The sequence below is a fragment of the Mycetomoellerius zeteki genome, unplaced genomic scaffold, assembly GCF_001594055.1.
Source record: "Mycetomoellerius zeteki isolate Tzet28-1 unplaced genomic scaffold, Tzet1.0 scaffold232, whole genome shotgun sequence".
NCBI classification, from domain to species: domain Eukaryota; kingdom Metazoa; phylum Arthropoda; class Insecta; order Hymenoptera; family Formicidae; genus Mycetomoellerius; species Mycetomoellerius zeteki.
The window spans coordinates 609,929-630,532 of record NW_017257208.1 but is presented as its reverse complement, the minus strand read 5'-3'; the positions used below and the strand labels follow the sequence as shown (position 1 = coordinate 630,532).

At 36.8% G+C, this 20,604-nt stretch overlaps 1 protein-coding gene across 2 annotated transcripts in view; it reads left to right on the top strand.

Moving 5' to 3' along the window:
* Trim9 (E3 ubiquitin-protein ligase Trim9) overlaps positions 1 to 20,208 on the top strand; it is a 118,638-nt gene extending 98,430 nt beyond the window's left edge. For both annotated transcript variants that reach the window (XM_018449180.1, XM_018449179.1), the window contains 4 exons: positions 9,168 to 9,340; positions 15,009 to 15,147; positions 16,635 to 16,865; positions 18,094 to 20,208. In XM_018449180.1, coding sequence (XP_018304682.1) covers positions 9,168 to 9,340; positions 15,009 to 15,147; positions 16,635 to 16,865; positions 18,094 to 18,422 — 872 coding nt within the window. In that variant the 3' untranslated portion in view covers positions 18,423 to 20,208. The remainder of the gene's footprint in view (positions 1 to 9,167; positions 9,341 to 15,008; positions 15,148 to 16,634; positions 16,866 to 18,093) is intronic.
* The last annotated feature ends 396 nt before the right edge of the window (positions 20,209 to 20,604 follow it).

The following is a 20,604-nucleotide window of genomic DNA, read 5'->3' as shown; positions in this document are numbered from 1 at the left end:
TTAATTTTATATATATATATATATTAAATAACTATTGTATACATAATAATATGTATAATAAATTTCATATAAGATTCTGAAGAGTTAAATAAAAAATGAAATTAATGAATTTCATAAGTCGAGTCTGCCAAGAGTTCTTCTTTTTTTTTTTATCTGATTATAACTCCCATAGTAACGAAGAACTATAGAAAGAAATATATCAGAGGAAATAAATACATCCATCTACGAATGTAATATAAGGAAAAGGGAATTGTACCGTATCGGACTCAAATAAAAAGTATAATCGAAGATTCTCAAGAGTTTGAAAGAAGTTTCTCACGTGCAAATAATTGTCTCGCGTTTCCAGAAAGTGCCGAAGTGAACGTGATTATTTCAAGAATGCTTCTGCGCTTGGAGTGAAGCGTGAAAGATCGTCTTCTACGAACTTCGTCAAGATCACTGTCGAGTCTCGCGAGAAGACCATTTTTCGCCAAGTCAAGAACCGTCCGCCCTTTGCGAAGTTTATTTTCACCTGTCGCTAAGTTTTATCAGCAAGATATATTTCGCACGCGATACATTTAAACGGGCTATCGGCGCATTCTCTGCTTCGTCATGACTCTCTCTCTCTCTCTTTCTCTCTCTCTCTCTCTTTCTCTCTCACTGTATAACCCTTATCGGTGCATTCTTTTTCCACGTTTTCCTCACAAAGTGAATAGAATGACTAGAGAGAAACAGAGAAAGAGAGAGAGAGAGAGAGAGAGAGAGAGAGAGGAGAGGAGAGGAGAGGAAAAGGGAGAGAATCTGGATACGTATCGGATATCGGCGCGGCGTGGCGCGACGCGTCTCGCGCCGTTCGATAAATCATTCCGATATGGGCATAAAGTTTCGCCGGTGTGTCGATTCACGTCGGACCCCATTGTAAAGCTGTAAAAAGAGCGATCGTAACAGTTTTTTATCCGTGTACGTTGTTTCCACGCGTCTCTGTCGAGACCGCGTCGCTCCTTCGAAAGCGGAGATCTTCGAGTCACTCGCGTGCACCTGTTCTGCCCATTAATTTCCACTTTTACGAGCGCACCCTCGTAAAAGGCGGATGATCGATATTTCACGTGTTTCCCCCGCGACTTTTTTAGCCGGCTTTAATTGACGCCGCGGTAACCATTACGCTTCTCACTTCGTCCGGATTCTTGTCGTTATTCGGTCGGATCGTAAACGTTACAAGCGCAGTATCGGTGTTCTCTTTCTCTCTCTTTCTCTCTGAGTTTGTTACACGATCCGTTCAAATTTCACCCTCCATCAGCAACGTGAAATTTTCACCCTTCGTCTGCAATTTGGGCCTTCGAACTTACCGGTGTGAACCTGGCGCCCAACTTTATCAAAATTAAAAATTAATACCGTAGGGCGTTTGTACTTCGTTTGTACCCGTTTGTACCTCCCTTATTTTCGTTTGTACCTCAAACAGTTAAACAAAAAATGAAATACAAAAAATGGCCAGCGCCCAAGTTTAATATTTTTTAATTTCATTTATGCCATTCGAAAGAGAATCGTTTGTACCCGTTTGTACCTCCCTTACTTTCGTTTGTACCTCAAAGGGTTCGGAGATACAGCGCTTTTCAATTTTTGCACAAGCCCTATATAGCTAACTTTGCCAATTTTCAAGATATCGAAACGGGACCAACGGCATTCGAAAGAGAATCGTTTGTACCCGTTTGTACCTCCCTCACTTTCGTTTGTACCTCGAAGGGTTCGGAGATACAGCGATTTCAAAATTTCAGAAATGCACCAAGAGGAAAAGTCGGCCATTTTTAAGTTAGCTATATAGGGCTTGTGCAAAAATTGAAAAGCGCGGTATCTCCGAACCCTTCGAGGTACAAACGAAAGTGAGGGAGGTACAAACGGGTACAAACGATTCTCTTTCGAATGCCGTTGGTCCCGTTTCGATATCTTGAAAATTGGCAAAGTTAGCTATATAGGGCTTGTGCAAAAATTGAAAAGCGCGGTATCTCCGAACCCTTCGAGGTACAAACGAAAGTGAGGGAGGTACAAACGGGTACAAACGATTCTCTTTCGAATGCCGTTGGTCCCGTTTCGATATCTTGAAAATTGGCAAAGTTAGCTATATAGGGCTTGTGCAAAAATTGAAAAGCGCGGTATCTCCGAACCCTTCGAGGTACAAACGAAAGTGAGGGAGGTACAAACGGGTACAAACGATTCTCTTTCGAATGCCGTTGGTCCCGTTTCGATATCTTGAAAATTGGCAAAGTTAGCTATATAGGGCTTGTGCAAAAATTGAAAAGCGCGGTATCTCCGAACCCTTCGAGGTACAAACGAAAGTGAGGGAGGTACAAACGGGTACAAACGATTCTCTTTCGAATGCCGTTGGTCCCGTTTCGATATCTTGAAAATTGGCAAAGTTAGCTATATAGGGCTTGTGCAAAAATTGAAAAGCGCGGTATCTCCGAACCCTTCGAGGTACAAACGAAAGTGAGGGAGGTACAAACGGGTACAAACGATTCTCTTTCGAATGCCGTTGGTCCCGTTTCGATATCTTGAAAATTGGCAAAGTTAGCTATATAGGGCTTGTGCAAAAATTGAAAAGCGCGGTATCTCCGAACCCTTCGAGGTACAAACGAAAGTGAGGGAGGTACAAACGGGTACAAACGATTCTCTTTCGAATGCCGTTGGTCCCGTTTCGATATCTTGAAAATTGGCAAAGTTAGCTATATAGGGCTTGTGCAAAAATTGAAAAGCGCGGTATCTCCGAACCCTTCGAGGTACAAACGAAAGTGAAGGAGGTACAAACGGGTACAAACGATTCTCTTTCGAATGCCGTTGGTCCCGTTTCGATATCTTGAAAATTGGCAAAGTTAGCTATATAGGGCTTGTGCAAAAATTGAAAAGCGCGGTATCTCCGAACCCTTCGAGGTACAAACGAAAGTGAGGGAGGTACAAACGGGTACAAACGATTCTCTATCGAATGCCGTTGGTCCCGTTTCGATATCTTGAAAATTGGCAAAGTTAGCTATATAGGGCTTGTGCAAAAATTGAAAAGCGCTGTATCTCCGAACCCTTTGAGGTACAAACGAAAGTAAGGGAGGTACAAACGGGTACAAACGATTCTCTTTCGAATGGCATAAATGAAATTAAAAAATATTAAACTTGGGCGCTGGCCATTTTTTGTATTTCATTTTTTGTTTAACTGTTTGAGGTACAAACGAAAATAAGGGAGGTACAAACGGGTACAAACGAAGTACAAACGCCCTACGGTATTAATTTTTAATTTTGATAAAGTTGGGCGCCAGGTTCACATCGGTTTCGAACTTCAATACAGAATTTTATATTATTGATTATATTATATTGATGATATTTTATACAGACTGTATACTGAAAAAATTCTTATACACTTGTGGAAGTTTTAATGAGTTTTTGCCATTTTTATTATTATAGAAGTTGGATGATATTTGACTCTTTTACAGATTTAAATTTAGCTATCAAAATTCATATAATCAAAAAATCAATTATGCCTTTAATTTTAAAGTCCAACATTGTGAGTAGAAGATTAATTAAACGTTAGCAATAATACTTTTAATTAACCTTTACTGTTAAGACGTATTATCATTTCTAGTTTCTTAAACTATGTTTATCATTGGAGATAATATCAAAAGAAGTAATCATCCACGCTGGCTATAATACCTAGAGATTATGGACTCGCACGTTTGATAGCGCCAACATAAAATCCGACAAAATCCGGGATAATCGATTGTAATGTCGACGACATAGCGCGACGGAGCGTGGTGCAACGGAATTTACCGTGTGAACGGCTCCATCGAGGTTCACGTCGGATTACACGAGTTTTTGGATCGCGATAAGTGGTGTAACAGGAAGAGAGTTTATTCTACGCTGCGTTGCTCTTTTCCTATTTGACATAAACGACTTTTCTCTCTTCGATTTTCACCATGTCGCACGTCACGCAAATTATGCGATTCCACTTAACACCGTCCTAAAAATTACACTTCGAATTCTTATATCATAATTTTAATAATTTTTTGCATTTTAACTAGAAAAGCTATTAGCTTTATTAAGCTCTCAAATTATAGCGAGATATTTAACCTGGAAATAGCCATGTAGGAATATTTTTACATACACGATGGAAAAATATGAATTGTAAAATACCGTTTTGTATGGATATTGCTTAATGTCTTCTTTCTTTTTTAATCACTATTCTTTACAAATCTTTAAATAATTCTAAATAATTCTTAAACAAATTTTAAATAAATAAATTCGAAAACCCGCAAGAAAAAGGCGCGTTAATTAATTATTGATATTAATTAAAATCTTTATCTTTTTTATAAATAATATCATAATAAGTTACTTAACGTGCTTATTCATTTTAATATTTACTTGATTTCTATTTACGTTTTTCAGAAAATATTGTAGTTTACATTAAAAAAAAAATCAGGTGATTATTCCCGAGTTAAATGAACGAGCATCGTTATTTGTAACTTCCTACTTGTTCGACGTGTTCAAATGAAAAGTAATGTTTCCTTTTTGTTTGCCATTTATGTAACTGGAAATGAAAATACAAAATGATAAATGTTTCTCAAGACGATCTTAATTTGCATTAAAGCTCTGGCGGTTTGACGGTGAACATAGTTATGTAACGCTGGTGCCATTAGCCTAATTTCATAATGCGAGTACTACAGGGACCTTAGAGCTCTCGTACTATAGAACGGAACGGCTCTCTCCAAGGATATGCTGAACTCTCCGTGACGATTCGCTGTCAAGCATGAAGCCAGTTAATTATACATACACATGTTAAGTCTTCCTTGACGCCGCAAGTAGACGAAACATTCCTAGTGTTCTGCGTCTGTTTATACATATAAAATAGAGTAATAAATTTTGTGATACGCCTCTCGAGACTCACTCCCGTCAACTATAAGTGATTTCTCAAATCTGAATTTAAACTATAATTTTACACAGTGTGCTGTTTAATCCTTTTACTATTGTAGTCTTTTCGCGTCGCGATATAACAAAACATTTAATATTTGGAAATAAAATTGAATCTCGTGTTGACGCATCATGGATCATTTTTTTTTCTCTTTATGTATTGCGGTACGTTTGTTTAAATCTTCCTAGTTGCATATAAAAATTGCATTTTTTAATCCCATACGTGAAATGATATTTTCCTGTACAAAAGATTATATCTTTTGTACAGAAAAACGCGATTTTTTCCTACATCATATATATTGAAAAAACGTATTATGTTTCGTACATCATTGAATTCACGAGTCAATTTTGTCCGAAATCGGAAAGGTGATTAGTTTTTGCGTGGAATCGTAGCTTCCACGGCTTTTATTCCAGAAAATTATGGAAGAGAATACTTTTTCATCTGTATGAATATATGGGACTCCATTGAAGTTCCTCTTTTCGCCCTGCAAAAAATATATTTCTATACGCCGTTATTACGATTCCAATCATTCGATCACTGACTCGTTTATCTTTTTATTTATTATAAAAAACAAATTTTCTTTCTGATTTATAATCTGATTTACAATCAAAATTAAGATTAATTGTAGATTAATTGTAAATATACTGCAAAGAGTGCAAAGTAAAAATCGATCTCGAATTGATCTCAAAGAAATTAGTTGCATTCAACAGACGAAGTATGAAAATAAATAATCACTAAAGCTAGAAACATATTAAAAGACGTAAGACAATAAAACTTGAGCAGTAAGCGAATCGGCCAATCAGAACGTAAAGTAGTTCTTTACCGTGATTGATCGATTCGTCTATTATTTACGTTCTTAGTGCATTACGTTTTTCTATGTATTTCTGGCTTAAGTGCTTACTGAATTGTTTTATTTGCCGAACGCATCACTAAAAAAGGTAATGCGATACAGATGAGACGCCCTGTATAAAATAATTTTGTCAAAAAGCTTGATTGCGGTTTATGTGATTCAACAGTATCTACCGACATGGCAAAAACAGTACGGTAAACTTTCAGAACACGTCTCTTTTTATCCAACTGCACATCGCGACGTATTTTCCGAGCCTTGGCCTTTCCCGTCTTTCGCCTTTTTGACGCGTGTTTACTCCTTGGTCGCGGTGGCGACCGTCCGATCGGATTATGCTGCCGGCACATCCGGAATCGACGACCGAAACGGACAGGAAGTCGACGGTCACCGTGTCGAGTCAACAGCGTTTTCGAGAGATAAGTTTGCGCGAAACCGCACGCCGCCAGTGGCCAGCGCGAACTGAGAGGAAACGCTTTTGGTTTATTAGCATGCCAACAAGTTAACCAACGACCTGCGTCGCGACACGGCGAGCATTCACTGAAAATCAGATAATTGCATGTAGAAGCATCAACGACCACCTACAGCGCGTGTTAACGCTCTTGAAAGCGGACTATTCCTAACATTTACGTGATCCCTAATGAATGCCCGGTCCAAAGTGATCAGTATCGCTCTGAACGATCGCTCTTTTACGGTGAAAACGAACGCGGATTTCTCTCTATCAAATAAATTAATGTAATTTCCCGTATGAGAAGAAATATATGTATTATACTTATACGCGTTAGCATTTTTAAATGCAATGTCTCATTTTAAACGAAAGATGTTTGGACATTTGAAATATTCTTTTTTTTTTTAATCTTTCTCTGCAATCTGGGTCTTTTTCGTTCAGCCTAAATTCTTTTTTTACTGTTCTAGGCTTTCAAAAAATAGAAAAATTCAAGATTACTTTTCAACATCTCTATTACATTATCAAGTAGTGTTTTTATTATTAAGATCTTTGTAAGAAATGCTTATCAGAATCAAATTATTAAAATCTTTCTAAGATGCTTGTGAGCATCAATATTGTAGGAAAATAAAGAGAACCGTAAAACCATTTAAAAGTATATATAGACGACCGGAATAAGTATGACAACAGTGGAGCGTCATTGGCGTAGCACATTGAGTGCTAGGATTGAAAACGAGAGCTCCCGAGTTTAAAAAAAAAAAAAAATCTCAATAGGCTCCGTTAATTTTTCCACCGGTCCCTACAATATTATTAAATTGCTTGTCAATTTAATTTGTAATATTACTACTCTAGTTCTGTTAGGATTGCGTTTCAAGGCTGAAAATTAAATTCGACGTGCAGTTTGCAGGGTTAGATATGTAGTATATAAATTTACATCGAATTATTTAATAATTAAAAATCCAATTTGACTATTTAGGACCTTTATTTATTATGTCCCAAATGTTTATTTCATAAAAATTGAAATTTGAGCAAAAATAAGGAAAAAATGGAAATTTTAAAAATGTATAACTTAGCAATAAACAAACCGGAGCTCCTTTTTATTTTAGAGAAATTTGAGAGTGAAAATTCGCATGTACCAAAAAAGACTCAAATTACAGAGTTAAATAAATTACTTCTTTTACACATAATATTGCAGCTTCAAAAGAAATTAATATTGGCTGTTAATTTTATTTTAGGTTCCAATATGTGATCAGTTTGATTTTAGCGTTTTGTTGAGAAAGTTATACGTATTTTCCAATCGACTTGGCAAATTGAGGTATGGTGTTCTGCATTGACAGCTCAGTACATTTCTGTGGGACAGAAATCTGGATAGCGCACAGTAATTTCCGCGGCTTTAACTTGTACCTTAGACAGTCTGAATCGAATACAATTGCGGTCACTGCGGCAACAACCAAGTTTCGTCCGTCGTTAGGAAACTCGCGACAAATTCGACAGTCCGAAGCCTGTTTAAATCGTAAAATTATTGCCACCGAAGGTCATCACTGGCAATCCGGCTTCGAAGCAAATCGGATTGGAGTCAAATACCCAAATTCATTTGGATTTCAAATCATATCGTATTGAAGTCGGCTAGCGATAATTAAATCTGTCAAATGAAATCGTCTATCTGTGAATCTTTATTTTCTTCACAGTGTGTGTATTTTTAATTTATAATTTTATATGTACTGTCTAAATCTTTTGAAGTGAAAATTGAGTCAGTCTTGAAAAAAGAACTTTTCATTCTTGAACAAAAGAGGCAGATTTTCACTCTTTTAGAATAAGATTTTATTATTTTGGAATGAGATTCACTCCAAAGAAATGATATCTCACTTCTTTTTTTGGAATGATACTTCACATTCCTTAGAGTGATTTTCACTCCAAAAAAATAAAATCTTACTCCTCAAGATTGAAAATCTGCTACTCTTGTTTAAGAGTAAAAATATTTTCACTCTTTTCTCAAAACTGGCTGAATTTTCAGTCTTTTGGAGTGAGATTCATTCCAAAAAATTTGAAGAGTATATATATGTTTATTACTTGTACAAAGATGCATTACATATACATATATAAACATGCACGAGCATATTATAATTTTATTAGGGATTTTTCTTTTTTTCTATTGATTACATTTTAATCTATTTGCATTTACAACTTCCTACTTATTTATAAGCTTATTCGCTTGTAAAATGATTTACAAGCAAACTTCGTTGGCTCAAAATCTCCAAAGTTAAATGCCTTTACCTCAATCCTTACGAAAATACGAAATGTTTAGTTACTTACTCGAGAAACTTCTTAAGTGTGTACAAAGTTTTACCGAAGTAGAAAATTTCAGTATTGGAAGCTTCCGTCTTTAAGCAAGTACAACAGCTGATTTATAGTCTGCTTATAACTTTATTTTTACGAGACAACTTCAAAGCAACCCTATCTATACTTTTCCATCACGCGAGCGGAGTTCGTTGCATTAACAAACGAAGGGTTTTATTTCAAGTTAATCGAAGAATTGAAATTTTCGTTTATTTTCCGTCTAAAACTTTTAGAGTCAATCTTACTGTAAAAAGTGAAACCTTACTTTTAAAGATTGAAAATTGATCTACTCTCTTTTTCAAGATTGATTCAATTGTCACTCTATAGAGTGAGATTCTACTTCAATGAATTTAGAGTTCATGTATTTAATATGATAACTAATATAATAACTTTATTACATATATAATAACTCGATTTAATATAATAACTCGAATTATCGCGAACGTTACTGCGATTATCGTTGTTGGAATTGACTTCAAACTCCCTTGGGCTTGAAGTCACGCACACCTGAAAGACATTAAATCTAGCTCATTACTTTACCGCCGCGTTTCTACGCAACGCTGGCGATCGCAATAACGCGGAGTGCTGTTAAACCGTCTCGACGTACGCATTTCCAGCACCCGGAGCTCCTTTACTGATCCCCGAAGAGTGTAGCGCCGAGAACAACAGCGTCACCGTTGCCTGGCAGCCGCCTCCTGGCCACGGAATTATGGGCTGCGCTGGACAGAGAGGCCCCGCCATCGAGGGATATCTCTTGGAGCTGGACGATGGCTGCGGCGGGGAGTTCAGGGTGAGTAAACACTCTCGTATATCCTGAAGAAATTGTACTCCCCGTACGTGTCGGGAGAGATGGCTATTGAACGCTAGGCTCGGATCTCGAGGCTTTCTTGAGATCGCCCGTGAATTCTTCGATGACACTTCACTCGTCGGTATCTTCCCGTCGTTCTCGTTTCTTTGTCGACGCAACGTCCGGTTCCGGTGTTTCTTTGCCGCGCTCTTCTTCGACCGTATCATCCCTCGACGACGGCGATACGACTTTGTCCAACAATGGGACACTTCGACGTTCTCACGATGTCTTTCGTAGAATTGTCCTTCGATCTGGCGCGGACGAGATAACACCGAGAAAGAAAGACTCTCGCTGGCATTAAATAATATTTGACGTCTGTTATTTCTCCCATAGAAATCTCGAAAGCAGTGCGTAGATTTTCTTATGATAGGAAATATTTTTTTCCGAGTATCTCACAATTTTTCTCCTTTTAACACGATTTCTTTTAAAAGCGGAATGGAAAAACAAATTATCTAAAAGGATAAGAATTTATTTTTCTACTTTTGAAAGGATTTAAATTAAAGAGAAATTCTATTATCGGCCAAAGAGGATCTTAGTGCTTAAATATTTTGGCGTGAATTTATATGTTATACATATTTCCAGAGAAATGGCAATATTTGAAAAAATTGGATATGTCTATTTTACTCTAAAATATTTAAGCACTAAGATCCGCTTTGATCGAAAATAGGTTTATTTTTCTCTTAATTGATTTGAAAAGAATATTTACTGATCGCGTTAGAGGAGTGAAAGAATTGGGAACACGGGAACGATATTAAACGCGAACAATACTATTGTAGTATATTATAGTAGTGATATTCTCTCATTTCTCACATTTAGCGATAATCTGATATACAATCAGTGCCACAATATAACACGTGACATAAAGAGGCACATGCTGTTTAAGATAAATATCATTACATGTTTCCGTTGTTTTTGATGTAAGGAAAAAATGTTGTTACTGCGAATAACTAAGGGAAAAGTTAAATGAAGCTGACAATTATTTATTAATTATATAGAAGTTTTTATTTAACAATTATTTCACTCTAATCTACAATATAATTAACATTCATATTCAATATAAATTATTATTTTAAACAAAGAACAAAACCCAGTCGGTGCCTGCGTGCGACAGATAATTCCGAACGGAATTTTTTTGTTTAAATTATAGTTTACATTGATAATACATGAATGTTAATTATTGTACTTTAAAGCCAAATAGCTGTATCTTTTGAATGAAGTCTTGTATAATTAATAAATAATTGTCAGCTTTAAATTAAATTTTTCTATTAAGATGTTCGCAGTCCCCTATATACTCATTCTTGTATGAAAGTTCATACACAATTTAGTACAAAATATTATTAAAAATGTAGTGATACTAATTTTATTGGACTGAGAAACTGTTCGTCCGTTTCGCGCTCTCGAAAAGTTAAGACGAGGTTTCCTCACGCTCGGGCAAAAGAAAGTTACTCGTAACGTAAAAATAGTAAAAAAAAAAAAGGATGAGTTGTACGAACGTGGCAGGAAACTCTAAAAGATTCGTTGTGTATGTTGAACTAAACGTGACAGTGTAACCCGAGGGAAAAGAGATGTAAGTTCACCTGTAAAATACATTCGTTAAAATTCTACAGTAACTTTCTTTTCGGCTATTTTTTAAATCTTTAGATTGCATATTTGCACATTTGCAAAATTGGTTGCCAGAATCCTTTAGAGACTGAAAATATTCTTTTGATCTTCCTAATTCAACAGTTAGGTATTATTCTGTTAACCAATTTGAGTAAAATTTGTGTAAAACTTTGTGATATTATTGTGTTAAATTATTTGTATTAAATTATTGTATTAAATATTTGTCTGCCATCATTTCTAGATTATGATATACACAGGAATAACTATGTGAATACAATTTTGTCGCTGTCGTTCAGCTTTGTTTCAAATTTTATCGCTACAATTTCCGTCCCGTAATAATACATACTACACGTAGTGACACTGAAATGAATCTTATATACGGATCAATTTCCGGATACGAACGTTTAGTAAAACTGCACGGGGACGTACAAAACCGCTTTCCAATTTACTGAAAGATAATACCAGCTATCGGCGTGACATCGAAGCGCAAAGGGGATCAGAAAAAACATCAGGATCATAAAAACCCTCTTTGTTGAGAATTTGTCTCTGGGCGCCGCGAGATGAATATTGATGCCAATCGTCCGTAAAGTTGATTTTTTTCGTAGAGATTCTTGTTATGAGTTATACGTTCAGCACGTTATGCACCAAGAATCGAAACGAATCACTCGCGCGCGAATACTGCCCTTCATAAAAGGGTCGGCTACGTATCCATTCGGAGTGTGTTTCCGGACCGGCGAACTCGTTCGTCACATTTATTCTCGGGTTGGTCTCTCTACTCGACCGAATTCGAAACACCGTCTTTCGCGTTTTATTGATCGTAAACGCGGGTAGTAGCGAGCACTCTGAAACGCGATAACGATTACGGCTAATAATTCAGCCTAAATAGCGCACGTGAGTCGCGACATAAAAGTCAGGATTAAAAAGGTAGCCTCGTGGAGCGAATTCGTGGTGCGAGTTTGAAAAATTTGGAGATTAGCGTGCTGAATAAAGGCAGTTTAATGCGTTACATTAATCTGTTTGTGGCGCCCTAAGTGGGTGATAATATCTCTAATTGTCCGATGAAGAAAATTGTACACAGAAAGAATGGTTTTACGGAAGCATCTAAAAATTTAGTTAGATGTAGATCTGAAAATATTTTTGTTGGGTTATCAAAATAATTATGCAGGGCGCTCAAGTTGATTGCTAGAATGTCAAAACTTTTTCCTTAAGTTTTCTACACATAATAAATACTTTGATGGTTCAACCAAAAATTATTTTCAGATCTGTATCTACCTAAATATTAAAAAAATTTTTTGTGTATACATCTATAAAGACTTCTCTCCCTCTTTTCCTACACTGAAAAAAAATATAGTCAATTTTAACAAATATTTAGTTCAATACTGCCAACTAAATATTTATTAAATATAAAGATATATTTATTTGATACAAGAAACATTAATTTGATTTAACAATCATTCTTTTTACTGAACAAATATTTATTTATTGTAAGTAAATGTTTAGTTGGCAGTATTGAACTAAATATTTATTAAAATTGACTATATTTTTTTTCAGTGTAGTATTTCATACGTGAATTGAGAAACAGTTTGTGAAGTAGAATTCTTCTCCTGGTAAATGAAGATTCGGTATTGAGAGCGTTAATTGAAGTCTATAACTCTAAGATTCCGGGCTTACACGTGAGAAATGAGCGATCTTCTCGGGCGATGGCAATTATTAATTGCTCCCAGCGATATCGTCCCGTTCATTAGAAGTTTTTATCAAATGACGGCAGTTCGAACCGTCGTTTGCCACATAATCCACGATATTAATGTGAGGTAATTTTCCGGCGGTCGTAGGGTTTCATAGGGTTTTGTCTTCCGCCAGCGCAAGAGGAAATAAAATCGCACAAAGTGAAAGAGAGAATGATATCATAAAGTTTTAGCATTTTTACATGGAATTTTAATATTGCTAGACTTAATTCTTTGAAATATTTGCATGCTACGCGAATAAAATACATTTAAGTTAAAAAATATAAAAATTAAATATACAAAGGGAAAGACTGTTTTTTTATTATTATTAATATACATCATTAGGTATTAAAGAAACAATAGTAACTCAGTCTCTTAAATAACCCACACACATTTTGATATTTTTAACTTCCATATGTGTCAAAATGTAAATCAATCTATAGTTAATAGTTTCAAAGTCCAGTAAACTAAATTTGAGTCAATTTAATACATTTTCTTGAATTAAATTGTGTAACTCCATTGTTTTAGTTAAATTAATTAATGATAGTAGAATATTTAGTAGAAACAGTGGCAATGTATAGATTAAAAATAATTTAAATCGAATATAATTTGACATTTGAATTGAATCAATTTAACAGTGTACAAATGTTAATTTCATCCTACGATTGATTCGAGCTTTTCGCATTTATATTTATTTTGATACATCATTAAAATTGTTTTACTACGAAATTGTATTAATTCTTCTTGTTTTTCATGAAGATTTAACTCTTCAAGTGACTCACGGAGGAATAAAATGCTAAATCCGCAATAAAATCGATGAGAAAATATATATCGTTATGTCGCATATGAATTCTCGTTCGCACAAACTGTTTCAGGTCGGGCCTGTAAATCGTGCGTCTAAATTTTCATGCTTTGTTAATAATGCACCCGGCGCGGCTGCGATATGGTGCTCGTTAACGAACGGAGCGATACCGCGAATATAAATCGTCCTCGTTGCCAGCGCTCTCTTCGTCCTTTCTACTCCCTTGTCCGACCTATCGCCAGTCCTCTTGGCGGCCATCGAGATAGCGCGGTCCATCCTCCTCCTTTTAATATTTAAATCGAGCTCGTTCGCGCGGCACGATGCCTCGGGTTTCCCGGTTTCTGGTTTCCGTTTCCGCACTATCGCTCGTTGAGCTCGCAAGAGGAATCGTAAGGGCTCCTTTGACGAAAAGGATCGGGTTTGCCAGAAGGCTCATGCTAATGCGGGATTAATTCTGCGTCTTCTGTATAAGTTTATTTAGAGAAAATGCAAGATATTAAAAATTTTAATTCCTCATTCTGAGAAGAAATACGAAAATATTAGCAAACTTAATATATTTTAGTAAATATATATCTATTATTATATTATATTATTTTTCTATTATTAGTATTTTATATTATAATCTTTTATATTTAATGTTAGTTGAAAATCAATTTTTTTTCATCGAGACATATACATAAAATTGTATCGAAATGAAATTATATCGAAAATGATATATTGAAAAGAAAAGTTGTAACCGTTGACTTTGTATCATATATTTCGTCGGTTTCAAGAAACTTTTATTTCAATGTTAAATCTAATAATGTATCTCGTGCTTGTTTATCTGTTGGTCGACCAATCGATACTATCTTGACATTTCTTTGAGGAAAGTCGACATAACAGGTAAACTTTCTTTATCCACAATTCTCGTTTATCCACCACTCAGACGAGCAACGTCAATACTCCCTCATCACAGTGAACGAGTGTTTTCGAGCCAAGTTAGATACTTCAACTTGCTTTTGTCATTACTCCATGTTTACTCAACGGAAGTTGGTATTCTTGATTTTTCCATGTTTCTAGATAAATTAATTTAATTATTTTCATTTTTACAGATTTATAATTTATTATTACTTTACGTATAATTTTAAAAACTAGGTATAAAAATAGGTATAAAAATTTAAAAAAGATTCTTAAAATCATAATAGTTATTATATATATTATTTTTATACTGCGTGTTTGACATAGATATTTACTTTAGCGTAGAAAGAATTTAATTACTGTGGTAGGTATAAAAGCAGTAATGGAGTATCATTACAGAATTTTATGTTATGAAATATTTTTTGCACTTCCAGATAAGTAAAGATTTTAAAAAGTAAATATTCTTTCTACTGTAATTTTAATTTCCGCGAAAATTATTCTCTCTCTTAATAGGGCAGGTTATATATTCCGACTATAATTGTAACCCGCAAATTCACGAGTGTCCTGTTTGAAATCTGATTCGCAGGAGGTGTACTGTGGCCGCGAGACCATTTGCACGGTAGACGGGCTACACTTCAACTCACTCTACAACGCCAGGGTGCGGGCCTTTAACAGCGCCGGTGAGGGCGAGTACTCGGAGCTGATCGGCCTTCAGACCGCCGAGGGTGAGAGCTTTCTCCTTTTTTTCTTTACGGTTTCCTGGGCGAAACGCGCAGAGGCCTCGTCTGGAAAATCGGCTTCGGTGTCGCGTGGAAGACGAACGATCGTAACCGACGTCGATTTTCCAGTCGCACGTATTTTTTTTCCGCAGCACGATCGCGTGATCGATGAGATGGACGGTAGATGCACAGAAATAGCCGCGATAGAATGCCCATCCGTGTGGCGTTTGCGGAATAATGCGGGCGACAATTACAAATGACTTCGAGGAGATTTTTACCTTTTTACCTTTGCGTTAGTTTCGAAAGAAAACAGATCTTCCAAAAATTTCATTTCATTATCATTAATTTTACTACATGAAAAGAATGGTTTTGATGAAATATCTAAAATTTAGCTAGATACAGATCTGAAAATAATTTTGTTTGGACCATCAAAATAATTATGTAGAATCCTTAAACTGATCGTTGAAAAAATATTAAATTTTAATAAATATTTGTGTGAATAGTTCTGTGTAAATATTTATTAAATATAGATGTGTATCTATTTGATACAAGAATCATTAATTTGATTTAGCTATTACTTTTTTTATTTAGTAAATATTTATTTAGTGCAAGTAAACGTTTACTTAATATTATTTAAAAAAATATGTATTAAGATTTAATAAATTTTTAGTGTAAAATATTAAAACTTTTTGCAGTATTGTGTCATCAATATTTAAGTATTCTACAAAATTATTTTAATAGCCTAACAAAATTATTTTCAAATTTGTATCTAAATTTATAAATACTTCAATAAAATCGTTCTTGCCGTGAATGGAAATGCTTAATTATTCAGTGGAGAATTAAACATTCTGTCTTTAATTCTTGAACAGTGAATCGACTGACATGACAGATATAGAATAGATACGACGATTCAACAAATCAAATTATTTGAAATCGAATCTAAAATCTTTGTCGTTCATATTTCAGGATCAAATTTTAATTTAATTAAATTTAAATCTCCACATTTTTCCAAATGTAATATTAAACTATAGAGAGAAAACATTTTTTCTCTTTTGAATTCTCGGGTCTCGTAACTTAATATTAATCGAGCAGGAGTTAAATATTAAACTTTAATTCAACAATCACGCTATATAAGAAATTCCATATCAAAGTTTTAAATTATTTAACACATCGCGAAAGATAAAACATCCCTTCTTTTTTGCATCGAGCTTCCGCAATCGGCTCACGTCGACTTTCCATATCAAATTCTTAAATTATTTAGCCGTACAGAAAATCAGATCTCCCCATTCTCCTTCTCATATTAAGATTCCACAATCCCGTCACGTCGTTATTAACATCGAGTGCGGCTGTGACGTCGAATTCCCAATAACCCGGCCGGCACTCGATAACCCAACGTGCCTGAACGTGTAGTTCGTTAAGCGTGCTTGCGGATCCGAGTTCGCGGAATATTAATCGAAGCTATATAGCAAACCGTATCCTCTGGTCTCTCGCAGTGGCGTGGTTTTCGTGGGCCACCGGCGCGGCCGGCATACCGCAGGAGGTGTCCATATCCGAGGACGCGATGAGCGCGTCCTGCGAGGGCTACGAGCACCGCGTGGTCCTCTCCAGCGTCGGCTTCTCGCGAGGCGTACACTATTGGGAGCTGACCATAGATCGATATCACAGTGACACCGATCCGGCCTTTGGAATCGCCCGGGCCGACGTGTCGCGTGATCAGATGCTGGGTAAGTTCTCCATCTCTACTAGGTCTCTTCTTCTTGTCCTCCTCTACGGAAAATATCGTGCGGTTTATCCGGCCTCGATGAAATATTCATGCGCCACCCGGTACACCCCGGAGATCCCTGGTTTGTTCGGAAATTCGGAGGCGAGAGACGTATGTACCGTTTTCACCATATTTCTTTCTCCCTCTTTCTCTCTCTTTCTGTCTTTCTATTTCTCTTTTTCTCTGTCTCTTTGCCTTTGTCTCTATACATTGTCTCGGATGAGAGGAAACGACGGCCAAGAGATTCCGAGAGATCGCAAAGTGCGCGACCGTGGTTGTGCAACATACTGGAAGAAGAGGGTATTTTAACCCTTGGACACGTGGAAACCGGGTCAATGCTCTTAGAACTGATGAAATTCGGAAATCGATTGCGTGCTGCCTAGCAAACACAACGGAAATTTATGGATAGGGTCTGCAATCGTGTCATGTGTCATCTTTTTCTTCTTGCAATTGTTTTGGAATATTCTCCGCGACATGTTTAATAATAATATCGTTTCATTTGTCTCAATTATTTTAAACGAAATAAACGAATAAAGAAATAAATTAATACGAGTATCTGAAAAATCATTTTTGCTGTTACTGTTGCTATTATTAGCCCTAATCGGTATCCAATGAACTCGAATATTTTTTTTAACTATTTTTGTGAAAAATTGTTTAACAAATGTTTTTCATAATCTTACATAATTTTAAGTTATATAGGTAATGTTATTCCTCAGATTTCAACTTAATGAAATAAAGTCGTTCAATTATTTAATTTTAAGTAACGTAACAGTAATTTAAAGTACACTGAACTCACAAATATTAGTTAAGTAATTTTTGAGCAAATATCAATTATGGTAGAATTAATTAAGTTTCAAACATTCTTAAATTACAATTAATTTCACTATCTCTGATTATTTTTAACATGTTTGACACGTTAATCATTGTGCTGTCGTTTATATGGCATGTAATTCGAAATCCAGTTAAACCAGCAGCCACGATACTTGTTTTCCTGCTGGATTGCTAGCTGGATTAGAATCTTGCCACCGTATTAGCTGCAGTGGTGACGGTGCCAGCGTCGCAGACAATACAGTGGTAAGATTCTAATCCAGCTAGCAATCCAACAGGAAAATAAGCATCGTGTACTGTCGGCTTTAGACTATTCTCCGAAGGCAGCCCACGTGTAACCTTGACAATCGTTTTGTTCACAGGTAAGGACGATAAAGGCTGGAGCATGTACATAGACCGGCAGCGGTCATGGTTCATGCACGGCGGTGGTCATGCACAGCGTACGGAAGGTGGCGTTCAACAGGGCTCGACTGTTGGCGTCCTCCTCGACCTGGACACCACGCATACGCTACGCTTCTTCGTCAACGACCAGCCGCAAGGCGGCATCGCCTTCCGCGATCTCTACGGTGTCTTTTATCCGGCGATCAGTCTGAATCGCGGCGTAACCGTAACCCTTCACACCGCTCTCGACGTGCCGCGTCATCTCCTCGCACTTCACGAGGAGTATATTAGCGATATGGTTCAGAGCTAGGGGTACCTTAATGTCCTCAAGAAAGGTCTGCCACAGGAGATCGGCTCTCCTTTAGGCCCAACGATGTACGTCACAGACAGGTGCAGAGACTTCGAATCGGGTCAGCTGCTGGAGAAGATTATCGAGGAGAGCCCGGTTGACGTTAACTAATCGGTAGATCTTTCGAATATGAATTTAGAGCGATCGTAGTCCGTTTTCTATGAATCTACTTGGCACAAAGCGTTACGAAATAACGTATATACGAAAGCATCTGAAATTGCTCTCGCTCTGAGATATCATAATATTAATGAGGACGGTTTTAGTCCTTTCGCAGTTGTGCAGCGAAATGAGAGCGGTTTAATCTCCTTAGGGATTCAGGAACGCGATATACGTTTTGCGTATTTTGTCTGAATATTTTATTTATTTAGAATAATTATAATATTTATTTAGAAGTAATGTTTTGCGGAGTGTTTTCTCCAATTTCGCAATTGTGGCACATATTTTGTGTTCTAAATTTGGTATACTATAAATAAGAATGGTTTTTTATTTGTAATTGAAATACGTAGTCCCTGAGGATGTTAATCCGGGCAAAATTCGCCTCGCGCTATTTGTCTGAATATAAGCGGGCTCCACGAGGAATAACGATTCAACAGGTCCAGAAACTTTGGCGAGAAGGTTTGCGAGGGAGGCGCTAACCGTGGACCCTTTTGGATCCGCCTTGTTCGGAAAACTGAAACTTAGAATTCAGATTTTAGTTGGGGAATCGGAATTTGTACTTTCCTATTTCATCTATACGATAATCATATTAAATGGAACCACCAATAATATTAATCGAAGCGCATACGTTTCGAAAATAGAGAAGTAAAATCACTCGAAGAGTGAAAAAGCTACTTCATCCCGAAGAATTAACGAGACTGACATAATTCACGCACACGTCACGCGATCCATAAATAATGTCTCCCGTTGGGAAGCCACGAAAGCTAAGATAAAATTTCCATCCGCTGGAAATCAGTCCATTTTCTATTTATACCGCACTCTATATTAAAAGCGGAGAAAAGAAAATATTTTTTCCTACACGCTTTCTCAATTCGTTTCTCGAATAATTACCTCGACGAAGACTTAACGCACTTCTGAGGATCGATCCAACCTTCGGTCAATTATCTCGAGTTCTCTGTTCACGCTGTAGTCAATGCTGTGATCCAGAAAGAGGCGTGGGAGAAATTATCGGACACTTAACCGAAGGTGGAACGACTGGCCCTCGGAAGCAAGGAGACGTCCATTAGCAAATAGCCAAGTATCGTCGACGACAAACTTTGTTGAAGACCGTGTCCGAGTAGAAACGATCAATCGATTGGTTCGAGAGATCGCGTCGAGACAGCCGAGGAATAGAGAGGAGTCTCTTGCGAAATTCACCGGTCGATAGAGAGAGATGTACGAGACGAAAAATAGAGTTTCGTCCGATAGCAACCTTTCTCAATATCCTTAACGGGGCATAGGTTCTTGGTAACTTCTTATTCTGGAGAGAGTAGAGCCGAGGTGCGCGAAGAAGGACATACAACATCGAGGAGGGCCTCGAGTAGCCTTTCCTGCAGCGTACTCTTAGCCAGTAAAGAAAGTCGATGATCAGTCCCACCGGGCGGCATTTGCCGCAGTTTTGTCGATCGTATAATGTAATTAACTCTTTTAGCACCTGTTGTTATACAGCATACGCCCATCTCCAACGATTTATTAAAGAATGCAACAGAGCTTTGCTCGCCACGAAGAGGAAATTTTCTGAGAATCTTTATATTTCTACATATATGTGATTAACGACAATTTTTTATTGCAAAAATAATTTTTACCATAGAAATTAGTAAAGATATGAATCATTTCGAAAAATACTTTCTTTCACAATAAATACGCAAAAAAATTTGTATAATCGATGTTAGACGATTTACCTCTCACAATCAGAAAATAATGAGACGCACTTTTTCTAACCGAATGAAATTGATCGAAACAGGATTTAGCAATTGAATTCAGTTCGGTGCTGAGACAGTTAATGACCGCAAGCGTCGAGCTTCAAATCGAACGCTGACGAAGCGCGATCGACAGTGAGGAGAGGGAGGATCGACCACGGTAAAGGCCGATAATTATCCTACAGGACGGAGAATCGAAACCTCATGTTAGAATACGCTGACATAGACGAATTCTTCATCCTGCTTGA